Source organism: Etheostoma spectabile, chromosome 2 (assembly GCF_008692095.1).
Source record: "Etheostoma spectabile isolate EspeVRDwgs_2016 chromosome 2, UIUC_Espe_1.0, whole genome shotgun sequence".
NCBI classification, from domain to species: Eukaryota; Metazoa; Chordata; class Actinopteri; order Perciformes; family Percidae; genus Etheostoma; species Etheostoma spectabile.
Window position 1 is genome coordinate 21,411,033 of NC_045734.1, and position 25,342 is coordinate 21,436,374.

The 25,342-nt window shown below is 39.6% G+C and overlaps 3 protein-coding genes across 8 annotated transcripts in view; 1 reads left to right on the forward strand and 2 right to left on the reverse strand.

Annotated features, from left to right (window-relative positions):
• Positions 1 to 3,767: 3,767 nt before the first annotated feature.
• LOC116698010 (tumor necrosis factor ligand superfamily member 14) lies at positions 3,768 to 6,899 on the reverse strand. Of its 2 annotated transcripts, XM_032529729.1 has the most exons (7): positions 6,563 to 6,897; positions 6,007 to 6,276; positions 5,097 to 5,165; positions 4,970 to 5,000; positions 4,721 to 4,792; positions 4,358 to 4,595; positions 3,768 to 4,191 (listed from the first exon to the last, which is right to left on the reverse strand). In XM_032529729.1, exons 2-7 carry the CDS (start codon positions 6,202 to 6,204, stop codon positions 3,987 to 3,989), a joined length of 813 nt encoding a protein of 270 aa, XP_032385620.1. In that variant the 5' UTR covers positions 6,205 to 6,276; positions 6,563 to 6,897; the 3' UTR covers positions 3,768 to 3,986. The 2 variants fall into 2 exon arrangements, with proteins under 2 accessions (XP_032385620.1, XP_032385612.1); XM_032529721.1 differs by having other exon boundaries at positions 4,970 to 5,165; positions 6,563 to 6,899.
• Positions 6,900 to 9,160: 2,261 nt separating this feature from the next.
• tmed1b (transmembrane p24 trafficking protein 1b) lies at positions 9,161 to 13,009 on the forward strand. Its single transcript, XM_032529740.1, has 5 exons — positions 9,161 to 9,449; positions 10,878 to 10,975; positions 11,085 to 11,274; positions 11,838 to 12,005; positions 12,108 to 13,009. Exons 1-5 carry the CDS (start codon positions 9,198 to 9,200, stop codon positions 12,156 to 12,158), a joined length of 759 nt encoding a protein of 252 aa, XP_032385631.1. The 5' UTR covers positions 9,161 to 9,197; the 3' UTR covers positions 12,159 to 13,009.
• A 204-nt stretch (positions 13,010 to 13,213) lies between these two features.
• Positions 13,214 to 25,342, reverse strand: part of dnm2b (dynamin 2b) — a 19,327-nt gene continuing 7,198 nt past the window's right edge. Inside the window, exons 7-20 of one of the 5 annotated variants that reach the window (XM_032529708.1) lie at positions 25,107 to 25,249; positions 24,891 to 25,026; positions 24,379 to 24,446; positions 23,824 to 23,962; positions 21,731 to 21,817; positions 21,568 to 21,638; positions 20,176 to 20,230; positions 18,752 to 18,862; positions 18,376 to 18,485; positions 18,187 to 18,298; positions 17,423 to 17,590; positions 16,778 to 17,004; positions 15,796 to 16,041; positions 13,214 to 14,093 (exon numbers count right to left, since the gene is read on the reverse strand). In XM_032529708.1, coding sequence (XP_032385599.1) covers positions 14,054 to 14,093; positions 15,796 to 16,041; positions 16,778 to 17,004; positions 17,423 to 17,590; positions 18,187 to 18,298; positions 18,376 to 18,485; positions 18,752 to 18,862; positions 20,176 to 20,230; positions 21,568 to 21,638; positions 21,731 to 21,817; positions 23,824 to 23,962; positions 24,379 to 24,446; positions 24,891 to 25,026; positions 25,107 to 25,249 — 1,713 coding nt within the window. In that variant the 3' untranslated portion in view covers positions 13,214 to 14,053. Of the gene's footprint in view, positions 14,094 to 14,586; positions 15,581 to 15,795; positions 16,042 to 16,777; positions 17,005 to 17,422; positions 17,591 to 18,186; positions 18,299 to 18,375; positions 18,486 to 18,751; positions 18,863 to 20,175; positions 20,231 to 21,567; positions 21,639 to 21,730; positions 21,818 to 22,680; positions 22,820 to 23,823; positions 23,963 to 24,378; positions 24,447 to 24,890; positions 25,027 to 25,106; positions 25,250 to 25,342 lie in introns of those variants that run through there. The other 4 variants (XM_032529698.1, XM_032529683.1, XM_032529690.1 and 1 more) reach the window with 4 other exon arrangements.

The following is a 25,342-nucleotide window of genomic DNA, read 5'->3' on the forward strand; positions in this document are numbered from 1 at the left end:
CATGTAGGGACCTTCATTATGCTACCGTGGAAGTGTGGTGCTATTTTGAGCTTTGTTTGTGGTATTGAAATAGCATTTCCTTTTTACTTTTGAGTGCCCAGAGAACTAGCGTTATAAGCTGATTAGAGGTTTGCGCTAAAACTGGTCATATTCAATTAGCATGAAAACATATCCCAGAGAACAGTCGATTTAGTACCCATGTGTTATTTAACCCCTAGTTTTTTTTCTGTGCTGGAATTGCCCTTTAAGAGGTCCTTGGCTGAAAAAAGATTGCAAACCTCTGGGTTAGACTACTGTAATGGTATTTTCTCAGGTCTCTCCAAGGAAGCACAAAGGCACTTTCAGCTCTTTCAGAATGCTAATGTTCTCACAAAGACTAGGGAAGCTGAACACATTACACCAGTTCTCACGCAGGTCTCTGCAATGGCGACCAGTCACTTCTAGCATTGACTTTAAGTTACTGCTGGTTGTCCATTAATCATTTAATGGTTCAGGGCCTAAATACATTTCTGACCTACTTCATCATAACCGAAAGTTTCTTTGGTCATGTGGAACAGGTCAGCCACAGTCAAAACAAAACATGATGAAGTTGCATTTAGTCATAACCCCATCTACTCTTTGAACATACATCTCAGATTTGCACCAACTGTAGTTACTTTGAAAAACAGGCTAAAGACGTATGTGCATTGCTGACTTTTATTTGAAATTGCACTCTCTGCTAGATTTGCACTAAAAAGCGTACATTTGCCTTGTATCCATCTTGTCTTTTTTTCTTTCTAAAGGTTTCTCTTTTATTCTACTTACCTGTGTCTTTTTAAATGTCATTATGTAAAGCACCTTGAGCTGCCTATGTGTATAAAATGTATCATATAAATAAACTCCGCTGAGCAGCAAACAAGAGAGACTTGGTTAACGATTAGCTGGGGAACATAGTGGATACGAGCACAAATAAATGATATTGTTGTTCCTTAACTGCTGGATGTGTAAAACTATTTTTGCTAACAAGTTTGCTATATGTACTTAAAAGATGATAAAATGTTAATGTTGTGTTAGTAACTTGTTTCCATGGCCTAGAAGTTGTAATAAAATGACAATGTATTTTTGACCTCTGGTAGCGCTACAGAATTTTTTTGTTATTAGTGGGTCCGTGTTTTGTTTGTATTGTGCACATGCACACAGGTGATGTGATTCACATTCAAAAATGGTTTCCCAGTATTTCACTGATGTGAAGTGGTAGTAATGCACCAAGAAATACAACAATACACCAAAGATTAAAAACTAGTAAACATGTAAAAAACAATGGACGACTAAAAATACTTTAAAAAATCTGCTTTGCAAATGCATTTTGGCGAGTAGCACTGAATTTAAAAACAACTTTTATACGCCTAAAAGAAACACCGTAATTTACCTCTAAAGGTGTATTTTTAATAGTAGTGTATTTAAAATAGTAAACTCAGGATGGTAAACAGTAAATAAGGCAATTTGTATTGTGCCCGTACAACACAAGGCAACTTAATACAATTTTCAAAAGGAAGATGAAAATAGTCACAGGTATCACAAGTTTGATGCAGATGTCACAGAGAAGCTCCCAGCACCTCTCTGCCCACTCTACGCTGGCTTCCACAGAAACCTCCTCTGCACACAGTCATGCTGCCCTCTCTTAAGCTGCCAAGCACTGATCAGCTGATCAGCTGATCAGCCTCAGCGGCTGGCATGTCATCAACAGCACACACCTACAGAGACTCACACACACCTGCAGAGAATACACATAACACAACACAGTACGTGACAGCTAATTTCTAAAGTATTCATAAGATCATGCATGTAAATGTGCTTGCTTTCTTTTCTACTTTCTTGTCTCTGTTAACGCATTACTGCCACCTGTTGATCAATGGATAGTGTGAAACCATTTGTAGGACTTTGCACTCAACAGTGCACCCCAACCACACCCAACAGTTATATACTTTTATGAGATGAATTTAGTATGTGATGTATTCTAAATCTTAATCCATGAAGTAACGAATACCTACAGTTGTTAACCCTTGTGTTGTCTTCCCATAAACCATGAACTTAGGGGTGGCAGTAGCTCAGTCCAGCTGGAGAGATGCCACTTCACCTCCTGGGCACTGCCAGGTGCCCTTGAGCAAGGTCCCGTACCCCCCCCCCCAACCACTCAGGTCCAGCTGGCAGCTCACTCACTTTGACATCGCTCCATTTGTGCATGAATAGGTCCGGAGCATGTGTGTAGTGATGACTAACAAACAGAGTGTAAATTGTAATTGTAATTTCCCCTTCTGGGATCAATAAACAGTATAAATTATTATTAACATGTCCTACCAGGTCAAAATTAAAATGAACATTTTTTTGTGCTTTTCTGATGGTTTTGTTGCTTTTTCTGATTTATTTGTCACTTTTTCCATGCTTTTGGCGCTTTTCTAAAAACCTGAGCTGGTAATGATAGGTTTTACACTTATTCTTGGAATTCATCGTCAAGAAACCTAATTTATATCAAATTATACATAAGTTTTTAGTTGAAAAGGCAGATATTATGAATTGTTTTGACTAATAACTAATTGACTAATAGAGGATCACAGATGGGTATATTTCAAAGTTTAGTCCAGATACTGTATTGAAACCCTTAAGCAAATAAGAATTCAAATGCTGTAAGATTAAGTAAAACACCCCAAAAATTCAATGAAAGTAATCATTGATTTTACCTGAAGACCATTGAATGGAATCAGCCATGTTATTTTTGGGCAATTTTGTTGAAAGAAATCCACATTTCTGATATAAAATACTTTGAAACGGGTCAAATTTGACCCGAGGACAACACAAGGGTTAAATGAGTAGAAAGTATGTTTGCCTCTGAAATGCAGTGGAGTAGAGATGTTAAGTGGCACAAGATAGAAACAAAAAGTAAAAGTAAAGCATAAGTAACTCAAAATTGTACTCAAGTACAGCACTTGAACAAACACACTTCACATTTTCCAACACTGTAATTGACGTGTCTTCTTGTGCAAAGCTTTAATGCTGAAGCTGCAAGACTATTATCGTGTTGTGTATTTGTTTCACTTGGATGCAAAGATGTGTATCTGCGTCTCAACAGGAAATGACCCAAATCTTTCTGTTGCATCTGAGGTCAATTTTTCAACTCACACACGTATGGTTACCTGTCTGTGTACCTGTCTATACAGTTTCCTGCGTCTTCACAATATTCTCATTGTTGTGCTTGGCTTTTTGTGTTTTTTCCAACACTAATTCCCTGGCAGAATTCCCTTATTGTTTTCCGACCTCTCCTTAACTTTTCTGTACCTCAGTATGTCTTTTTCCCATATGATACTGCTGCAATGTCTGCAAAACATTCCCCTGTACATTGTGAGAAGAGCTGAGTCAGTCACACCAACCTCAGCACCTCAGCAACCCTTCCCCTCCATCCTCTCCGTGGTGCATCCTTACTAAACCACATCCTGCTCTACACACACACACACACACACACACACACACACACACACACACACACACACACACACAGAGATGCGTTGGTATATGTTGTGTATTGATAAATCTGCAACTGTGGTTTTTCTCAGTGTGCTTAAGCTATCCAAGTTGGTTCCAAACTTTGACATGTGTTTGCACAGTTTTTAAGTTGAGCAGAATAGAAATCTGTTCATATTGTACCACAGATAATCTATTTAATACATTTTTCTTGTTTTTTACATGTCCATATGACCTTTTCAGGAGTTAATCCCACCTCACATTTTTGTTTGATAAGGAAGTATTTTATTCACTCAACAATCTATGCAACAAATTATCAAGTAGGATTATGTCTGAATATCAGATACTTTTCATGATATCACAACCATTATTCATGAGGGATTCAAAAACATTCATTGAGAACAGTATAAGTTAGATCATATATATTGTTAGACATATATACAATTCATGGTGTAGCACAGAGACATATAATCTGTTCTGGGATGGAGGTATTATTGCTGCATATTGCCTGGAAATATCATAAAGGCTCCCATGAGGTTTTCAGCAGGTCCTGGAAGCAACTTATGTATATTCTTCAACATGACAAAAATTTTATCTCCACTCCGCAGGTGGAAGATCCCAGCCAGGAAACTGTTCCACAGATCTTCCCCATCTGAAGCCTTTGCAGTCGAAGGTTTCGGGGTCCGGCAGCGGAAACTAAAAGAAACATGCCCGATGTGTCAGAAAGCCAACTTACCACAACATAAAAACGGCAGCACCAATTTCAATTTGCCTTTAAAGCTACAAATTGATTAAAGCCATGTAAGCACAGGTGAGCACATGTTCTTCGATAGAGGAAGGAAGGAGAGGTAACCTGACTAACCTTTTTGATTGCATAAGTTCTATAGATTTATCATAGGCACTGGTGTTCTTCATGACCATGTGCTCGATAAGCAAACACTCTTCTACAGCATTTAATGTCACTTTGGAGTATAGGTAGTAGTAACCGTCCTTCTCAACCAACAACTGGCCATTTTCGTAGCCCATGTTGTAGGTGATGGTGTCGCCAACTTTATGTTCCCACTGTACCACATTGTTCGCCCCTATAGGATTGTTGGAGCCTGGGATCAAGATGAGAAAGAAGAAAATAAAGGAGAATAGATTAAATTGCTCCTTAAGCTCATGTACAATGCTTTGGTATGTTTTGTTGGTAGTTAGTAGTGTTATGTGTTGAGAGGGTTCTAACCTATCAGTTGAGCAAAGGGTCTCTGTTGGACCTGTTCTAGATGTGGTCGCACTGTGGGAATCTCATTGGACTCTGTTCAAGAAAAGAGGGTCAGACCATCAAACCAATCAACATAGAAATCTCACATCTGAATTCATGTGTGAGGTTTTGCATGTGCAATATCTTAAAAAAAGATGCTAGATTTAAGTACATATTTGTGGCCCATCATGATCAGTTATGATTACAGAGAGAGCAAGAGTAACTCCTTACCTTTAGGTCCAACTTGACTCATGGTGCCACCCTGAAACAGAAAAAAGCTGAAAACTCCCACACACACAACAGTACAACAGTGACGGTACAGCGGCCACAGATATGTGAACTGGACACCCACACTTACCTGCTGACCAGATGTTTGGGAATTGGACATGTTCTGGCAGAGAGGATGAGACTTACAGAGGGAAAATTCCTGCAGGGAAAGAAGATAAAATGGGGTGAAAAATATGGAATGATCATGTGGGTGAGTAACAAATTCTGTGTGTGTTTACCAGCAAGATGTCAATAGTTCACAAGCACATAAGAACAGGAAGTGCCCTGCCTTGTGGGAACCAATGGCAAATTTACATTATAACCTTTACATAACAAACTCATACACACAAAGAACGAAATGTAGTAATTTGACACAAAAAACTTTCTTGAATTAAAATGGAAATGTATTTTAGTCATTGGTTTCACTTGACTACTAATTTGTATTTATTTTTTATGTGGTCATGAAGGCATTTGAAAGCCTCAGTTTTCATGTGACATAAACATTAAAACAAAATAATGTAACAAAACATTATATGCCAACTTCCTGTCTTTTTAGCTACTGAGAAATACAGTGCCTGGTAAAGGGTGGATTATTTTAGCACATTGTACAGTATCTAAGGTTTGATTTTATACTGTAGGGAATATTACATAACATTCAAAGTTTACAATATGATTGAGGCACATGTGTAATAAACAACATGGTGAAATGTTCTTTAAAAAAAGTGAAGTTATATTGTGGGTTTGCTCTTGAGAGAGAAAAGAAAGGGAAGTAAAACTATAGCGAAAGAATCCATTTGACACATTTGTCATCGTGGACCTGTAACTTAAAGAGCTAATAACAACCAACCAAATGTGTTCAGCTGTCCACTAGAGTCTGTGGCTGGTTGTGACGTAGAGGAAAATTCTCGAGGATAGGAAATTCCATGTGCTTCAAGCTGTTTCTTCTCCCTTTCCTCACACAGACGCACACAGACAAAATCACATGTAGGTGTCAGCCTCACCTGCGTTTTTTTGTAAAGACTGTAGATAAAACATCCCTCGACAACAAGTCCAAACAGGGCAAGTCCCACCATCAAAAGAAGAAACCTTTGGCCTACTCTCGCCCATCTTGGTTTCTTCCCACTGTGCACAGTGACGTAGTTGGCTTGGCTGTCCACCACAAACACCTGCGGGCATGTACCCACACTGCCCTCTGCCATCCCACCAGATCACACTCCAACTGGGATGTTAGGACTAACGGTAAAATGGCCTGGTGTGGCAAGGAAGGGATACTGAAAGAGACAAGGTCAGGGTTAGGTGAAGCAAAGTGACTGGGAATAGAAACAAAAAAAGACAAGAAAAAACTAAGAAATAGAAGAAAGAAACAGACATGGCCTCAGGAGGTTTTGTCTACTGTGCTCACAGTAGGTACATGCAATCCAATCAGCTTCTGGGAAACAAAGTCATTTCTACATACCCTGACTACTGCAAGCATACAAGAAGAGACAGAGACAGCTCAAAAAATAAATGAAGAACGTCCTATTGTCATTTGTTCAAGGTGTGTCAGAAAGAGATTACCTTGGATTTAAATGTGCACCAGATGTTTCCCCACAGCTCAGCCAACCATCCAGCCGCACAGGTCAGTTTTAACACGCTCCTTAGGAATATTAAATACCAAAAATGTTCTTAAATAATTAAAATGAAATAACAATGGAATCAATTTCAGATAAGCCACTGTGTATCATGACTTCTCTAAATGTCTCGCTTACTGAGAAGAAGAAAAAAAAATCCTCTGTCTGTACCACAAGTGCAGATCTATGTGCTCTGTCACCTCTTGCGTTTGCTCGCCTGCTGTCAACTATCCCTAATATTGCTTTACAAGTAAGCTCATGTAAGGAGGAAATGAAGATGACACGGGGAAGAGAAAGAGAGAGAGAGAGAGAGAGAGAGAGAGAGTGAGTAGTGAGTGCATGTGAGTGTGTGTGTGTGTGTGTGTGTGTGTGTGTGTGTGTGTGTGTGTGTGTGTGTGAGTGCATGTGCGTGGGACACTCCCTACAAATATAGGCTATAGTTATCGTCCCTCAGCTGATACTTCCTTTTCTCTGTCTTCAATTTCTCACTCCTTGTTAGTCATGTTCTATTAAACACTTTCACTCTCAGTGTTGGCATCCCTTGCTTTTTGTGTCAGTTTCTGAGAAACTTGTCCAGCAATGTTAAGCAACAGTAGAGTTGATGGTGAGGCTGAGTTGGGGGTGGCTCACGTTGTTAAATTCCCACCTGCACTTTTGACCGCCACTGCTGCCACATCCTCACCCTCAGTCTCATTCAAGCACGCTTTAATGCAACACTACCCTAAGCTGACATTTACAAAGCCACTTTCCAGACCTTCAGGCTACTGCTTTCTCACATGTTAGCAAACGTCTGAGATGATGCTTTCAGCAACATGTTCTTTGTTTTGTTAGGGGGGGGGGGCAAGGATTGAAGATGACTAATGTTTTTCAGCTCAAGTGCCATCCCTCATGTTGCTTTCTTTTTTTACGGTCACTGTTTTGTTCAAGAGTTGCTTCACTTTTTATTCACGTCTTTTTCCACCCGCGCCTTATTTCTGTGCAACTTGCTTTTGCCTGCTTTAAATGCTTGCAACATCCCACCAATGTCATGCCACCTTTCGTATGTGGAAAGTTAAGCAGAAGTAATGAACTGTGGGGAATCTGTGTTGGTTATAGATTTTTTTCTTTCTTTTTTCTTCTACTTGAACCAAGTATTTAGAGAAATACTTTCATTTCCCTCTCTTTATTAAACAGATTTTCAGATGAGCTGTTTCAATGTGGCATATTGATATACACTACTTCTGTTTGATATCTTCTATTTCTCTGCTGTTTAAATGCTTATGACCTAAATAAAGTATTTGAAGTACGAAAAGAGATGAGTCACACTTTGTTCAGTGTAAAACTCAATTTGTTGTGGGAGGGGATAGTTTGACATGACAGACTCCACATGTTGAATCTACAATTAATACACTTTGACGTACTTCTACACACTATAACTTACAGACAGACACACACGCACACGCACACACACACACACACACACACAAACACACAATCAGACACACACACACACACACACGCATACAAAGACACACACACACACACACATATACACATACACAAATGCACGCTCTGGTCGTTGGAGATAAAGACTCAGGGAGGACAGGCGGAAGTATGCACTCCTGGTGGGCTGCTGTGGTTGTTGCTTGTTAAATTCAGAGAGAAGGAACTGGACCTGGACGTGTCTGGAACCCCAGAAATAACTGCGTAACTGAATGCAAACAGACAATTTATATAGCTTACTTTACTGTTTTGCGTCGCTATGTCCGGAGCTTCGCGCCGCCCAAGACAATTGTGATTGCTTTACTGTAAAGAAATGCAAACAACCCATGGCATTTTTTTCTCCTATCCTGAAATAAATGTTTGGTAGGGCCAGACCTTACTCCACAGCGCTGTGGAGTAAGGTCAGCCAATGTTGGACTATCCACAAAGTGACTGAAAGTTATTACAATGAGATGCAAAATGACTACAAATAGATGCAAAATGTTGTCTCATAATCCGTCAATGAGTGTGTCCGAAAGAGAAAGTCCTCCCGTGAAAATCAATCTCACAGGTAGTTGGAACAAGCAGCAATTACGACCCACATTTACATTTTATTGTTAGGTGCTGCCACGTAGTGGCCATAGTGATTTTGACTTATATTTATGACTCCATGGCCACACTTTTGCACAATTGCACGGTAAAATCTCCAGTCTATGTCTGCAGCACCAGCAGGAGAGATTTTCACCTGGCAACCCAAAAGTTGTTCTTATATTATGTTGTTCAGTGCCATAAAAAAATAGTAATTTATGATTTTATTTAAATAAGATAAAATAATAAAAAAGTAGATTTAAATACAGCCATTAGTTACGAAATCTTAGTCCGTTATAAAGTTGTACCATAATGTTTGTCACGGCAAAGACATTCACTGTTTCACAGAAGTGGGTCATATCATAGACAGATGAAGAAACACACTATAAGAATAGACTGTCGGTCACACCCGCAGCCCTACAGTGATTGGAGGAGGTTTGCTACTCTTCCTCCTCTGATTGGTTCGCAGCATCGTCCTCGTTCTGGGGCCTCCATCCAATTACAACTTCGCAAAGTTCTTCTGCGGAAGAGAGATGCGAATGAGATGGCTGAACTTAGATAGCCCTGTGTTTGGTAATATCTTCACCATGGGTCTTCTTCATTGGAAAGAGGGACGCGGAGAACGATCGATTGTCCTTGCAGTAGTGTTTGGGTGGTGTTTAGGGTGTGTGAGCTGTTTCGGACAGAACCTAGACAGCGAGTTCACGTTTCTGCTACAAGCCGGAAGATCCGAGTGTTTCTTTCAAACAGCAATAAAGAATGGTACGATGGAGGTCGAATATCAGGTAACTGTGTGTGTGTGCTATGAAAACATATTCACTTGGTGTGTTCACATTTACATGCTGTCTGGTAAAGGCTTGTACAAGGAATAGGTTGTTAATGGCTACAGTTACTACCCGTTGTTCCTTTAGCTAGCTGACATGCTGGTAGTGAATTAAACATAATCTATGCTGGGCATATATTTTGTTAGGCCAGCATTGAACTGGAGCTTTAAGAAACAGTAATGAACAGCATATATTCCTCCATTAATATTGTTGACCAATTTAACAACCACGTACTGTAGCTCACATTTGACAAAACAACTGTGAAAAACATCCATAACGTCAAATCAAACTTCATTTATCTAGCAACTTTTGGTGCAAGATTGCATTTAGGTAAGTACTCACCGACATAAATGTGTGACACATTTCAGTGCCATTTCACTAATAAATATCATTGATAACTAAATACTTTACAGGAAATTAGATAATACACACATAGTATTTGATTGAGTCACTATGTAAATGATACGAATGTCTAAGAGGGTCCAGATCTGGTCATCCAGCAGGTTGTTCCTGAAGGGAGGTCCTGGTCCAGTGTTGGTAGAACAGAAAAAGAGCCTAGAAAGGAACAAAATCCCATACAGTGTTTGTTGTCAGAGGCACTAGTTTAGTTATTTAAAGGACAACAGCAGAAGTCAGTTTATACTGTTGATTTACAGGAGTCCCACTTTTGAGCAGCTACCACATATCCACAGGCGCTCTGTGTGCACACTGAAATCTCTACTCTAGTGGTGTAGCTAACAATTATTGTTATTATCTATTAATCTGCAGAGTATGTTTTAGAAAATAATTAAAACATGTCTATCACAATGTCCCAGATCACAAGGTCATATGTCTTCAGATTGCTTGTTTTGCCAAGATAACTGTCCAAATATATTCCCTTTACTTTTTCACAGAGGTTGAAGAAAATTAAAAAATACTAACATTAGAGATGCTGGGACTAGTGAATGTTGGGCATTTTTTAACTGATTAACAGCTTTAGTTCTGTCCAACACCATATACATCATGTGGGGGAAAAAATGAAACACTTAGTTACACAGGAGCAGGTTTTATAATGTAAAGTTGTGTTAGTCAGCAATGTGTTTGTTTAGTGGGCAAGTCTCAATCTTAGAGACGACAGTACACACTCTAGGCACACCTAATCTCTCTTGGAATTGTTTGTTTTGTGGCATACATTGTGGCAAGTGGTTAAGACGCACACCACGTTACTGCAACATGCTGGAGACCTTTGCTGCATGTCACACTCCTGTCTCTCTTCACATACAGTATTTTCTGTCTCTATCTCTAATGTAACTATTTCACAAAGACAAACAGACAAAAATAATTTTCCCCAAAAAAGAAAGAAAATGGTTGACTTCAGAATATAGTATGTATTTGTGTGTGCACATCCAGGTGATAGCAGGTGCTGGTATGGATGTAGACTTCACCATCATCTCTCCAGAAGGCATCCAGCTCATCTTTGAGTCTCGGCGCTCTGACGGAGTCCACGTGTGAGTGATGCCCTACGGTGGCGTGAATCCTTCATCTTATTTCATATTACTTAGCCAGTGATTGTTGGATCTGTCTGTTAATCTTTGACTTTATTTCCTGTTACCCCAGGGTGGAGCCTACAGTGGAGGGAGATTATGAAATCTGCTTTGACAACAGCTTCAGTCGCTTCTCAGAGAAGATGGTGTTTTTCGAGATCATCCTCGAGGGTCAAGGAGGAGATGTGGGGGGAGATGAAGAGTGGCCGGGAATAGAGGAGCCTGATGGAAGCGTCCTGGAGTACAAGCTGGAGGACATCCGGGTGAGATGTTTGTTTAGGGTTTTAAGAAATGTGCAGCTGACCTCTTAGGTAACCAGTGAGCTGTTTTATGTAGCCTTTTTTCTTTTTGAAACTATATCTCTGACCTAGGGTTGGTCGATATGGCCAAAATCTTCTATGTTGATATAAATCTTTTTCATATCGATATCTCATTTTTTTTTTCTGTAATTCAATTTAAAAAATAGCCTATTTGAAATAACTGCATGGTAAGGCATGGCATAATTTGGGCTACTTATAATTAAATAATTGACTAATTAGTAAAATGAGTATTTTCTAATTTGATTGAGAACTTAAGTGCAAAATTAACATAATGTACAGGATCAAAACGCAAATGGTCGTCCAAATGACAAGAATAATGCGATAATGCATGTCATGTTATTCTGTTGAGACAGGAAAGTTGTAGCAGTCAGCCATTAACAACCACTGTTTAGCTAAATCGGATTCTTCGCACTTTTGAGATCTTCTGTGTCTCTTACTTTCACTTCTCTCTCATAACAGCCACCACTTTTTTTAAATCCCTAAAATTGTTCTCATAATTTCCTCAGGAGTCCATGGACTCTCTGCACAGACGCTTGGAGCGCAGCCGGCAGATGCAGACAGTGTTGCGGGCTTTTGAGGCACGGGATCGAAACCTTCTGGAAGACAACCTGTGGAGGGTCTCATTCTGGTCCTGTGCCTGTGTACTGGTGATGCTGTGTGTGGCCCTTACCCAGGTAAATAGAACACTGACACAACAAACAGCACAATATGTACTATATATTTGAATCACATACCCATTATCATACTATCTGTGTTTTTTTCTTCTGCATTCCCAGGTTTACACTGTCCGTAAACTGTTCGATGATAAGCGGAGGGTCTGCACGTAGAGGGATTATCTTTCAGTTTTAAAAGACAGTCTACAAAGGAGAACAATACAATACAATACAAGATGTTTGGCTGGTTACCCATTCCGACTATGCTCCACTATGTTTCATTTGGTCTCAATGAACAGAACAGTAAATGTTGTAGTATAAATGCTGTCCTAGGTTTCTGAAACTGGTGAGAGGGTTAAGGATTTTTTCTTGAAAGGTGAAATTATTCCTAGTAAAGGGAAGAGGTTGGTAAAAAACGGATCCACAGAACTCCTATTCAGCTGGTTTACAAGGGATGACGATGTGCAATAGTGTTGTTGGCGTATTTGTTCTTCCTACGGTTTAAGGTATTTCTATTATGTTAGTGATCTGTCCACCTGACCAGGTATTTCCTTGGTTACAGTTGTGTTGGTGGTTAGCTCTTTTGAGATGTTACTGATTTCTTTTCACGTGCCAGTTCAAGTCAATGCTGACGGGTTGACAAATAAGAATGTAGAATAAGAAAGAGGGATGATTTGCCGTGATTGCCAGTAATGTACAACGTGTCAGTACTCTTCCAGACAAACATGTAGTTTGTAGTGTATGTCAGTTCATGTATCAGGATAATTCAGTGTGAACATACTGATTGTTTGATGTGTGTTGTGTGTTACTGGTTTCTGTTTGGTCTTCTAGATTTTCAAACTTGTTTTCTTTTTCAGATGTTTGTTTGAGTCAACCGAATGTGTCATTTTGATTCTGATCAGACAGCCACTGAGTGTTATTTTAATTTTTTTTAATAAGAACAGGCTTTCATTACATAATCAGTAGAATACGTAAAAATCAGGTTTACATAAGATCCGTTGTTATTAAAGTTTTTTTTACACAGGATACTTGGTCTGATGTGAGTTGCTTGGTCTGATGTGAGAATGACAGCATATGTTGTCGTTTGGCACAGCTGTAAACACAAGAAACCATATTTATTTGATGATTTTTGCATCTTTTATACAAGATTATGTTTTACATAACTCTGCAATGTGCAGTATTTGTCCCCAAAGCCACTTTGAGGAAACAATCAGGAGTCTGAGACCAAATGTGTATAGACAAAATTTATTTCTGCTGATGTAGTGCCCCCTAACGTCTAACATTAAAAGCTTATAAAAAACATTTTCAAAAACAACTTTGACATTAAGTTGATGTTGTAAAGGTTAAATACCATGTATATTTGATAAAACACTTGGAAAATCAGCATGAATTAAGCAATATCTAAAATATTTGTTAATTACCAAATTACTAGATTGAGGCATTCTGCTGTATCATACAATGTAAAGTGACAAATGTTGTTGCCAGAGGAGCAGATTTAAATTATGAAGTTATGGTATGCACAGATTTTACATTTTACAGTATCTAGCAATACATGAAAAACATGTAGCAGGAGTGTATATTACCTCATTCTTTGTGTTTTTTGCCAAGTTTGTATCAAGATTCTTTGTTTTAATTTAGCACACAGAGATTTTTCTTCCATTTCCTAGTTGACCTGTCCACCCTCAGATATTTCAAATAAGGAATTATAAGACAAAGTACTTCAGTATTTCTTATTTAATACAAGATGATGATCATGATCTACAGTACACAATATATATAAATACTAGAAATACATTGTAAGCCTAATAACGTGTATGTACAGAGGTTATCAGTTACATCGTGGACTGAGGCAAGCCCAACACAGCATGCTTTGATCTAGCCACAAGCATTGTCATACCTCTGCATCCTTGTAAATGTCTGTAAATGTCTAATAAAAACATAGCATCAACAGTTTCAGATTAACGACATAGGAAATTGCTCTAGACAACATAAACTGAATTTCTAAAGCCAGACTCTTCCAGCTTGTGCTAACTGAGCCCACTGCCACAGAGTCCAAGTTGGAGTTTCCTTCACCATTGGTTGTGATGAAAGGGGACTTGTGGAGGTCGCCTGTGTGAGAAGATATTTATGATTAGTTTCTGATCATAAGTGGATCGGTAGCAGCTAGCAGACGCTTTGGGTAAGGAAAGAAGTGTTGGAAAATAGAATTAGGATTAGATACCTTTATTCAATCCTGCCTGGCTCTATGAACTGCCCAAAAAGCAATGAGTAACACTGTCTTTAATGTGTGTTGCTACTAGCAACCACGGTTACCATGGGAACCCACAGTTCCATCATACAGTAAGGTAGGAAGGAAGGGAGGTCATGCCAGGCTGCACATAGAAAAGTGAAACATTCTTGTTCTGCATGACTGTCTCCATTTGAATAACATGCAAGTGAAAAGGTCTTGAAAATGGTATGCAATTGTTGTTGTACTTGACACAAAGTACTGTACATGTTTACTTTCATGTGCATGGTTACTCTACAGCGCTGTGGAGATAGGTGTGGCAATACAAGACTATTTGGATGGAAACTGCAGCAAGAACAAGCATTAGCCACCACACCTTCTTCTATTCCTTTATTCAGTATATCATTTTACACAGCTTCTGAAATAGAGGCCCTTTGTCTTGCCGGATTCTTATTTTTTTTCATGTTTTTTTTTAAGGTGGTAAGTTATTACAAAATAACTTTTGCTCAAGGCACTTGAATACAAATTTCAACACAAATGAGCAGTGGTGGGCGGCAGGTAACTGTCGGGATGTTTCACTGGGAACGGTCACTCTTCTATCAACTACTGTATAATTATTAGTAATACACTAGAAGACACAACACACCCACTGCTGCTGTGCTTTCTCCCAACAGGAGAAACACCAAAAAAAACTAACTAATACTTGGAATTTCTTTGTAATAAAATAATTAGCCAAAATATTGAGGCATACACACCATTGATCAGTCTAATTTTAATATGCTCATTTCAAGGCCTTGAAAATCTACCAACAATGAAAAGAAAAAAAGGACTTTATGAAAAAGTGCTGCTTCCTTAATGAGGTGCTTAGTGTGTGAGATTGTTGACAAAACGTTAGCAAGTATACAACTCACAAAAACATTACTTCTAAATAAGTTGTCTTACCATTATATAAAAGTTATGAATCGTATATTGTTTAAGACACATGTCATTTTAAATGAAACAAGTACAATTCAAGATGACTTGCTGGTTCATAACCTTTAAGTCAATAAAATCATCAAATGTATCCCTTTTCATGACACGGCATGCATGTCATCATATTTTGTTAAAAAAAGCTACCTACACATTAAGTCAGAACACATAATGCTTCTGAAATGCACAGACGGAAACAGCATCAAATTATCAATTACAGTAGGATAAAGTCTGTAGTTATAGGAATATACATGAAAAAAGAAAAGTATCTCTGCTCAAGAGAAATATAAATGTGTAAACATAAAGAAAGGTGTTTTATTGTGTTTGTTTCTAGTCAAGCAGGGAGGGCTCTGAAGGACGTATGATGGTGGGTCGGTTGGGGGCAGCCGGGGGTCGTCTGCTGCAGGAAGAGAGAAGAGAAAGGGGAGGGGGAGGGAGAGAAAAAACATGCAAGGCAAAATATCATCAGTCATGCACCAAACATTCCCAAAACACCAAAAGCCAGAACGTACAGTACAACCCTTCACCAGCAGTCTCAAGTGTCCCAGCAACTTGCACCAATACCACAAGCCACAAAATGGATCAGGTTTTGTGTGTGTGAATGATTGATTTTACCTGGGAATCCCAGGCGGCAGTGCAGGAGGCACGCGGGCCGGCCTGGAAGGGACAAGAGGCGTAACACCAGAGTTGGGATCGCCTGCGTAGGCTGTTTGGCCCGGTGGCCGAGACGGCACGGGCGGGGCTCCGAAGGCTGGTGAGGGGTTGAGAGGAGGTGGAGGACCCGGAGTGGGCCCCCTCACCGCCGGGGGTCGGCTGGGAGGGGGCGCTGTTGCTGAGGCAGGGCGGGATGCCGGTGGAGGACTGAGACAGAGATACAGAATGCTACTGAGTTACATTTCAAGGTGAGACGTAAACCTTCAGTTCAATTAAGACTGGTAGCATTACAGAAATAGATCACTGTGGATTATTAGTAATGGTATTATCCAAATAAGGACCTGTAAGAGCCAATTAAGCATTTTTTTATTATTATATATATTATTTTATAATATGTATATGTTCAGGTAACATTATCATAATTAGTTCAAAAAGAGGTTTTATGCATATCTTTGGTTTGTGGATTATGCAGAAATTATGGTTGCAATTATGATTATATGATTAAATACAAGTTTAAATTTTAAATTTTAAAATTTTATTTAAGTGGAGTTTGACAACTTATTTAATTTATTTGCATCTGGTTGCAATACACTGAAGTTATTTTGGTGTGCAAGTGTAAATATATGAAGAAATAACGTAATGCTGATAAAGAGATAGATGTCTGTGAGTGGTTGACTGTGTGTAATAGTGATTTTTTTTTACATAAACACATAACATGAAAAGCAATCTTTTTTTAAAGAATGTGTAGGGGACATACTGTACAAGCAGAACATTGTATAGTTGAAAAATTAAGAGTCAGTGTCCTCTGGTGGCCAAACTATTTAATGGTGACACTGTTCTAAATACCTCAAACCAAGTTCTGCATATCTGACATTTCTTGTTCCTTACACAGATACCAACATAGCAATCGGCCGATAAATTTGTGGTTAGTCATGTTTGTTACCTCGGATCCTTGGGAATCCAGTTGTCGTCTACTGGTGGAGGCACTGGGGTAGAAATAGTGGTGGTGCTGATGTCTCCTATAAGGACCAGGGCCTCTTTCAAAGCATGATACATCCTCAGCATCTCATCTCTCCTCTGAGCCTGCTCTGCTGACTCCTCCATCAAACTGCCCTGGTCCCCGGCCGAGTACAGGTAGGCCAGCAGCTCAGAGTGGATGAAGTCCTTCGCCTGGAGATGGGCGACAAAAAAAGAAGTTACAGCTAGACAGCAAGACTATGCCAGACAGAGTGACTCATGTTACTGATACATAACTGTCCATCTCATTTCTCATACCTTTCTACAGTAGCAAATCAATCAAACTGTATTCATACAGTACTTTACATAAACAAAAGGTACCCCCCCACACACACACCAATTCATCAGCAGGGCAGAACATGAGTACTTACTAAAACACACACCCCTATCCATCAGCAGAGCAATACATGAATACTTACTAAAAACGCATTAAAAATGAAACAAGAAACAAAAAACAAACATGAATGCAAAAAAGTCAGAACTTGGGGAAATGTAATCATAGATACCTTGAGGAGAAGAAGGTCTAGAGTATGACCAATGGAAGAAGAGACAGATAAAGCAGAACACGTACACTATTGATCATGAGGTGCATGATGGTCTTGGGCATGAGGTCTCTGATGGACTTGTTGACAATGCCAATGTATGAGTCCACGAGGTTCCGGATGGTCTCCACCTGTCGCTCCAGCTGCGGGTCCATGGACACAGTGTCGCTAGAATTCATCGTGTCTTCGCTCTCAAGCTGGAGGAGACCAAGACAGAGAAGGAGATGTGAGGGATGCAAAAGCAGATATGTATTGTTTGTGTGATTGTTATGTGTTAAACAAACACACTATTGTCTGCCAATGTCAGACATCATTTTGGTTATTTCACATGTGAGGACCCACCACTTCATACTGGTTTAATGTTAAAAATGTGATGTCACACACCTCTGTGCAGCAACCTGATGAAGCAATATTTGAATAAAAGCTGGTGTAAAACTTTAAAATTATATCAAATAATAATGACTGACGTGTTTTGTTAAACTTTGATTTTTGGAATGCTTGACTATTTACCTTTATAGAGAAATGCTTCCGATTTTAAGCGGTGTAAGGGGCAGTGGACAGTTCTTGTCAACAGTAATGGAAATACAGTTAAAGGCATTTTTTGGGGTTTTAGCCTTCCATCTACATTACACCAGTATTTTTTTATCATGAATGATATATCTTGATACACTCTCTTGAGTAAATTAACTGAAAATACTGGAAATTCCCAGTGTGCATCTGGACCAGCAGGACAGTTAATTAATGAGAATACGGAACAGGGTACTGCTGAAAAAAAAGAGCATTTGTGCTGTACCTGGTCTTTCTCTGGGTATACACCAGCTCTGAGAAACGAAGCCTTCCAGCTGTCCACATCCTCCTGAGTGTCACATGCCAGCTCAATCTGACGCAGGTCTTTATATACATTCCTGTAAGACACATTAACCAAAGATTAGAACAAACACCATAAACATGATTGTTTTAGAGGATCATAGAGCATCCACACCTCTGTTCAGTATTGAAGATGGCAAAGACATGTTTGCTGGACATGAAGCCTTTCTCCACATCTCTCAGCTTCAGGTTGTCAAGAGGCAGCATGTACTTCTTCTCTTTCTCCTGATAAAACACAGTGATGTAATGACACATGTAAAAGAAGGCAGACTATAACAAATAAACCCTCAACTCAACTAGTACAACAATTATGATTTTACTATACCATGACACAAGATGACTACAGTTTTACTGCAGAGTTATAATAAGAACTCACTAATTATTTTTACCAGATACTGGAACTTTTGTCTTTGAAAACAAGGCAACTGTCTCTATATCCCACAGAATTACATTTTTAAGCATTTACTGTCCCGTACTGTAAGCGGTCTCACCTCCTCATCTTTGTACCAGGAGAGAGACTCAGCAGTCAGGACAAACCAGTAGTCCTTGGATCCGCCCTTCATGATACTGATGTTGATAGTGAGCCAGCCTCGGCGGATCACCTGCACACATGAATCCAACAGTTGACTAAACTGCAAACCCCACAAGAGGGGTAATATGCACCTTTGGAAAGCTAACACAATACTAAAAACAAATGAAGACAATTGACATATACCGAAAATTAGCATCAAAATACAGCACAACAGCCATGCAAGTGCAACAGTATTCTTCATTTAAAAAAGAGAGCGCAGTGCATTCAGATCAACCCATACTGTATGATATTACACGACAAACAGAGAGACTGAAATAAGTGATGAAAGGCTCCAATGAAAAGTCACCTTCTCTGCATCCCTCTCTCTGTCAGACTGACGGACAAGAAGACAAAGGGAACAGACACAGGAATAATAAGCGGACATTTGCATTACTCTGTATTATAGGGTTGAAGAGTCAGCTGTGCCCCAATTTATCTCAGGGACAATTGTGCATTTAAGTGCCTTTAAAATTCTCCTTGGCCTAAATAGCATTTTCTCCAAAGACCACCATTATGATCAGGGCCATTTAGGCATAGATGAGCTAGGAACTAAAGAGGAGGATTTTTTTGTGTGATTCATTTCAGACATCCAATCTACCTTTAAGTAGATCCCTCTTATGCCAATACACACATTTCATAGTTAAATAAACCCAATGATTGTCTGCAATATAAGACTCTGCAGGATGACTCTATATCTAAACGGTTTAACGAGGGCTGAAGCTCACAGTCACGTTATGAATTCAAACTTCTGGCTGTCGCTTACTTTGTGACCCCCCCACTTTATTTGTTCACACCGCTGTGTAAGAATAAGAAACACGGAAAACAAGACAGGCTGCTTACGTTCCATCATATCACAAATATGACTAAAGGAATACAGAATCAAAACAGGCCTTGTCACTGGGTGAGAAACTTTGAAACTGGAATGAAAGGCTGCTATCTTGGGACATGGTATCCAGTTGTCATGATACATCCATGAGTAACTCTCTCTTGTAACTCTTTCACTTCCCTCTTCTTCCTCAAGGTGCTCAAATCTCGTTTCTGGACATGGTCTGAATGACCGTTGTCTTTCCTACTCACTCAAAGAGGAAGTGGAGGTGCAGAGGGGGCATGGTACTTACAAGAATCTCTCCCTGGGCGATAAAAAGGAGGAACAGAAGCGAAAGAAGTAGGGAAAAGGAAAGGGAAATAAAGACAAGAGGGGCACAGACAAGAGTGTGTAAATGTGAAGCAACAAAGGGCAACAATGACAGAGGGGCTGAGACAACAACAGAGAGAACAAGAAATAAAAAAGCAGCAGAAGAAAAGAAAGCAGCTGCAGCGTATCTGTTTAAACAGGTGAGTTACCTGATTGGGCATGACCCTCTTCTTGGTGGCGTTGGCAGTGGTCCTTTGCTGGGCACTGCAGGAGAAAGATTCAATAACATAAACTCCAGTATAATATCCAAGCATATTATATTATTTAGAAATTTCTAATATATACAATAACCTAAACTAATAATTATTTTCACTATTTATTATTCTGCAACATTTTCTTACTGTAGTTATATTTGGTTGATAAGATTTCAGAAAAGGTGAAAAGTGCCCGTCACAATTTCTCAAAAGGTGCACTACGATTTCCTGCATGGTTTCAGCACAAATTCATTTGTGTCTCAATTTGTAGGCATCTCTCCTTGATCCGCTAGCTGCCTGCCCACTGAATACACTGTGAAAAAGCCCAGTCTCAGGAGACAACAAAGGGGTCATAGACACTAGAGGCACAGGATAGGCACCAAAACACAACAAAATACTCCAGCCAATCACCAACAAGATGGTTGGGGGAGAGGGTGGGGGTTAGTGACAGTTAGTCAGTTAGTCATGACAGTTAAGATAACATGGGGGTGGGGTGAGCTTAATCTGATTTGTTTGAAATTTCCTTGGAACGTCAACAGAAGTGACCATGTGGAAACTCACAGTGCACCTTTAATGCCCAACATGAAGTCTTCAAAACTCCTTATTTTGTCTGATCAACAGTCTAAAACCATTCAATACAGAAAACAAAAACAAAAAAGACATTCAATTTATTTTCACATGACAAAGAAAACCAGAAAATCCATTCAATTTAGAGACTGGAACTGGGAAGTCTTGATTTGAATGAATCATGTATTCTCAAAATGGTTGACGATTCATTTTCTGTCCATTGCCCAAACAGTTAATTGAGTCATCATTTCAGTTCCATACCCAAAGTCACTGAAGCAGAATTCTATTCTATTCTAATTGTTAAGATTTTGTACTTGTGGATATCTTTAGAAAAAAAGGTTTCTTGTAGGCTGAGTACAAACGATTAAACAATCAAATATAATACACAATAAAACAACGTTTTATGTGTAGGATCCTAATTTAGAGCTAGTCAAAGTTAGTAGGAAAGCTCAGGAACAACATACGTCCGAAAAAACAGAACTATCCCTTTAAAATGACTAGTAACTAGTGCAACTGTACACATACTGTATGTCAACAGATACATTTAAAAAACTGCAGTACAGAAATGCCAAAGATAAATAAAAAATAATTGATGTAAATAACAGGTGAATATATATATATATATATATATATATATATATATATATATATATATATATATATATATATATATATATATATATATATATATATATATATGACTTTTTAATGCTGAAATATCAATATTAGCACTGGACTAAATGAAACTCATGAAGAAGTATCATAAAAAAAGTATCTTACTTGGCAAATCCAATGAAGTCCTCATGATTAGTGTTGATGTAAGAGAGCTCAATATCAATCAACAGCAACACCTGAGGGCCAAAATATTTCACGTTATGTACACAAAGAAGGCAGACTGTACAAATGTACAGGTGGGCTGCATCTCTGTCTCTCTCACACACACCTGGTCTTTGGTCTTGCTGTCTCTCTCTCTGACGTAGGTGGTGACGATTCTCTCCGTCTCTTCTCTCAGTCGAGGGTACGATCCCAGCTGCAGACCCACACACAAAAAAAAAAAAAAACACACACACTGCAGGCACCGTAATTATAGGAAACACACACACCTGTGTCGGCTCACACTGCAAACACTGTGTATCCACATAATCAGCTACACCCAACAACAGACAGTAAATATACAGAAGCAAATCTGACACATTGAGACTGAGGAGGCTAATGAGCTCCATATCAGCTTGAGATTTCTTGTCAGCTCTAGATGTTTTGATAGCATGTAATCAGTGTAGGGAAACTGAGCTTTAGCAAAACATAGTCACCTCAAGCTGACAGAAGTTTCAAAAAATCAGGGAGGATGTGGGAAAAAAAGATCAGGTTAAAGTCAAGAAAGAGGTGAAGATTGAGTGGGGTCTGGTGGAGTCGAGTAGGGGGTTACATTATTGGTGTCAATGGTGCAGAAAGGGTGTATCTCATGCAAAGTAAAAACAGGGTGGAAAACAGCCACAGTGGTGCCATTTCTAAGCCGCTTTTCTTAGAATCAGAGCGGGTATCTGATTTGATAAGTGAGGCAGGGTGAGGGGTTGTTACGTTAATTACCAATCCCAGTGCTGATGGGGTAAGTGGGCTGATAGGGTTCCAGGATCAGAACGGGAAAGGGCTATTTTAGATTTGTCATTAAAGAAGGAACCACGGGGTAAGGTGGTACTGTAAGCCTTCAAGCAGCGGTGAGGGAAATGATCAACAATGATAGACAAGTGACAAGTTAGTTGATTACATTTTTTGTGATTTTCTTTTCCTTTCTTTGACTGCTCTCTATCACTCACTGTTTTTTCCCCTTTCACTCTCTCTCTCTCTCTCTGTATTCATCACGTTTAAATCTGCCCCTCCACTGTTCCTGTTTACCTTTTCAGTGCACTTCCTGATCAGGGCGGCAAGCTCAGTGACAACGAGGTCGACGCATTTCAGACAGGGGTCTTTCAGCTTAATGATCTGCTTTTTCACTATGGCCTCAAACGCCAAGTCTGGGGTGAACAGGCCTGTCCTGTGGTGAGGCATTTACGTCAGGTGAAAGGAGGAGGCGGTGTAGTATGGGCCATGATGAGAAAACAGGGAACAGTGGCAGAAACATGAAAGCCCATGTTGGATAGAATAGTTTGGAGGGGGGAAAGAATGACTTTCAAAAAGGAAAAGAATGATGAAGAATGAGGAATATAAGAAGAAAAACAAGTATTTAGTTAGTTCTGCTTCATGTACAGAACAGAAACAAGCTCCAGGTTCTCAGAAGTATTCGTTGAAAATCCAGCTTCATATTCATGTGTATCTCAGAGTCAGCCCACAGCTTTTTAGCCATGGGTGGCAATGTCAGTCGGGCCTCCACTTTGGTCCAGACTTCAACAACTTTTGGATAGATTGCCATGAAAATTTGTTGAACAATTCATGTTTCCCAGATGATGTAATGTACTAATGTACTAACACTAGTAAATGTCAGCATGCTTACACTCTAAACTAAGATGGTGAAAAGGGTAAACACTATTCCTGCTAAACATTGGCATGTTAGCATGCAGACGTTGGCATTTAGTTCAAATCACCAATAAAATACAGTCTCACAGAGCTGCTAGCAATGGCTTTAGAGTCTTATGTCTTGTTTCATCTGTAGTCTAAAACCAAACCTGCAGCTTGTTTTGAAAAGGACCTGTACAGGAACGTGTTACAGCATGTCGGTATCTAACCACACAGCCTCTCAGAGACACCACTCCAGTGCACTGCAGTACAGCCAAGACATTCAAATATACACTGATGTTTATGCAAGTGAACTTTAAAGCGGGCTGTAAAAACTGAGGCCTTCTTTGAATTCATCCATTTTATTTTTCAACCCAAGGTGCCGAAATTATGTCCCAAAAAACATAGCTTAAAAAATAAATAAAACGGCTGCTTTTTAAAAAACTGTTAGGCACCAAAATGGCTCCTGGCAGCTTTAAAGCTGGCTGGTCTCTGTGGTGTGTATGTACGGGTGTGGCAGCCAAGCAGGAGACCATGCAGTGATACCTTATTGGTGCACTGTCTGACTGTGTTGATGAGCTCCTGGATGACCAGGTCGATGCATTTCAGACAGGGCTCTTTCAGCTTAATGATCTGCTTTTTCACTATGGCCTCAAACGCCAGGTCTGGGGTGAACAGGCCTGTCCTGAAGGACATACAGACAAGACAGACATGGAGACGTGGAGAAGGGGGTAGATAGACACACAGGAAGAGTGTGAAACCGGCACACGGATGGAGGAAAACACAAAGAGACACACTGAGGAAAACCAAATGAGAAGAAGTGGAAGGAAAACTGGAGTAAAAGACAGCCATGAGGCTAACAAGCAGCCAAGGTGGCTAAATAAAACTGCTCACAAATGAAAGAAAACAAAGTCAGACAGAGACAGCACACTTAATGTAGATGTGAAAAACAAGCAACACTTGAGGACAGAGAAGACTGTCCGTCTTTATAAAGCTGAATGGACACAAACAAACAGGGAAAAAACTGACAGACAGGTGAGCAGACATAAAGATAGCGAAGGTAAATGTGTGCGCCATGTGATGTGCTGTTTGCAGGCTTGCCTGACTCCGTGGATGTTCTTGATGGCGTAACTGATCTCTTTCCTCAGCTCCTTCTCATCAAACTCCATCTTAGACAGGGCAAAAAAAAGCTTAGATTTGATATGTGCTATTGAAAATGAATACTGCTTCCTATTGCCAAACATAAGCTGACAGGCAGACAAACATGAGGCTAGACAAGAAGGATAGTCTGTGGGTTTAGTCTGTTGTTGTCTGTTGGATTTATGAGTGAGCAAAGGCAACATAGTTACAGTATGACACCAGTATTTATAAGGATTGCCACATCAGTAGTTTTAATACAAAACAGTCATTATTAACTTAACTACGACAGCTTGTTTACCCTTCAAAACAAAATATCCTTTGCCACAGTTGGCTTCACTGTTAATAGGAAGATCAATTCCTTGCCAATTTAAATGACAATTACAAAAATGTGTGACATACAACTTTAATGTAACTAATAAATCTATAAAAAGACTTATGAATGAATAATGATGAAAATTCATAGAACTACTCACCTTCACCAGCTCAAAGGGAAAGCGCTCATGGAAGATGCGGTTGATCTTTGCTCCACCTGACAAGTTGGAGGTGTCCACCTGATCCCCAGACCCCTCGATGCACTTCTCGAAGTCCACGCCAAACTGCTGCACCATCCTGCAGATTGTACATAGTACTTAACTTCTTGGATTAATGTATTTGTATGTCTGCGTGTGTCAGTATGTGTGTGTACTGACTGGAGCAAGGCCTTGGTCTTGCGTGTGGGGTCATCAGGGCGGAAATTCTTGTACTCTTCCACCTCTTTCTCCAGTGATAACAGCTGGCTTTGCAACTTACTGCGTAACCCGGGCAACGTGTCGCGGATATGGTTGGTAAGTTGCTGGAGAGACACAAAAATAATAGATTTTTCCCAAAGTCACTTCCTTTTTATTATGACTTAAGAAAGAAGTTTTAATTTTGCTGAGGAGATCTT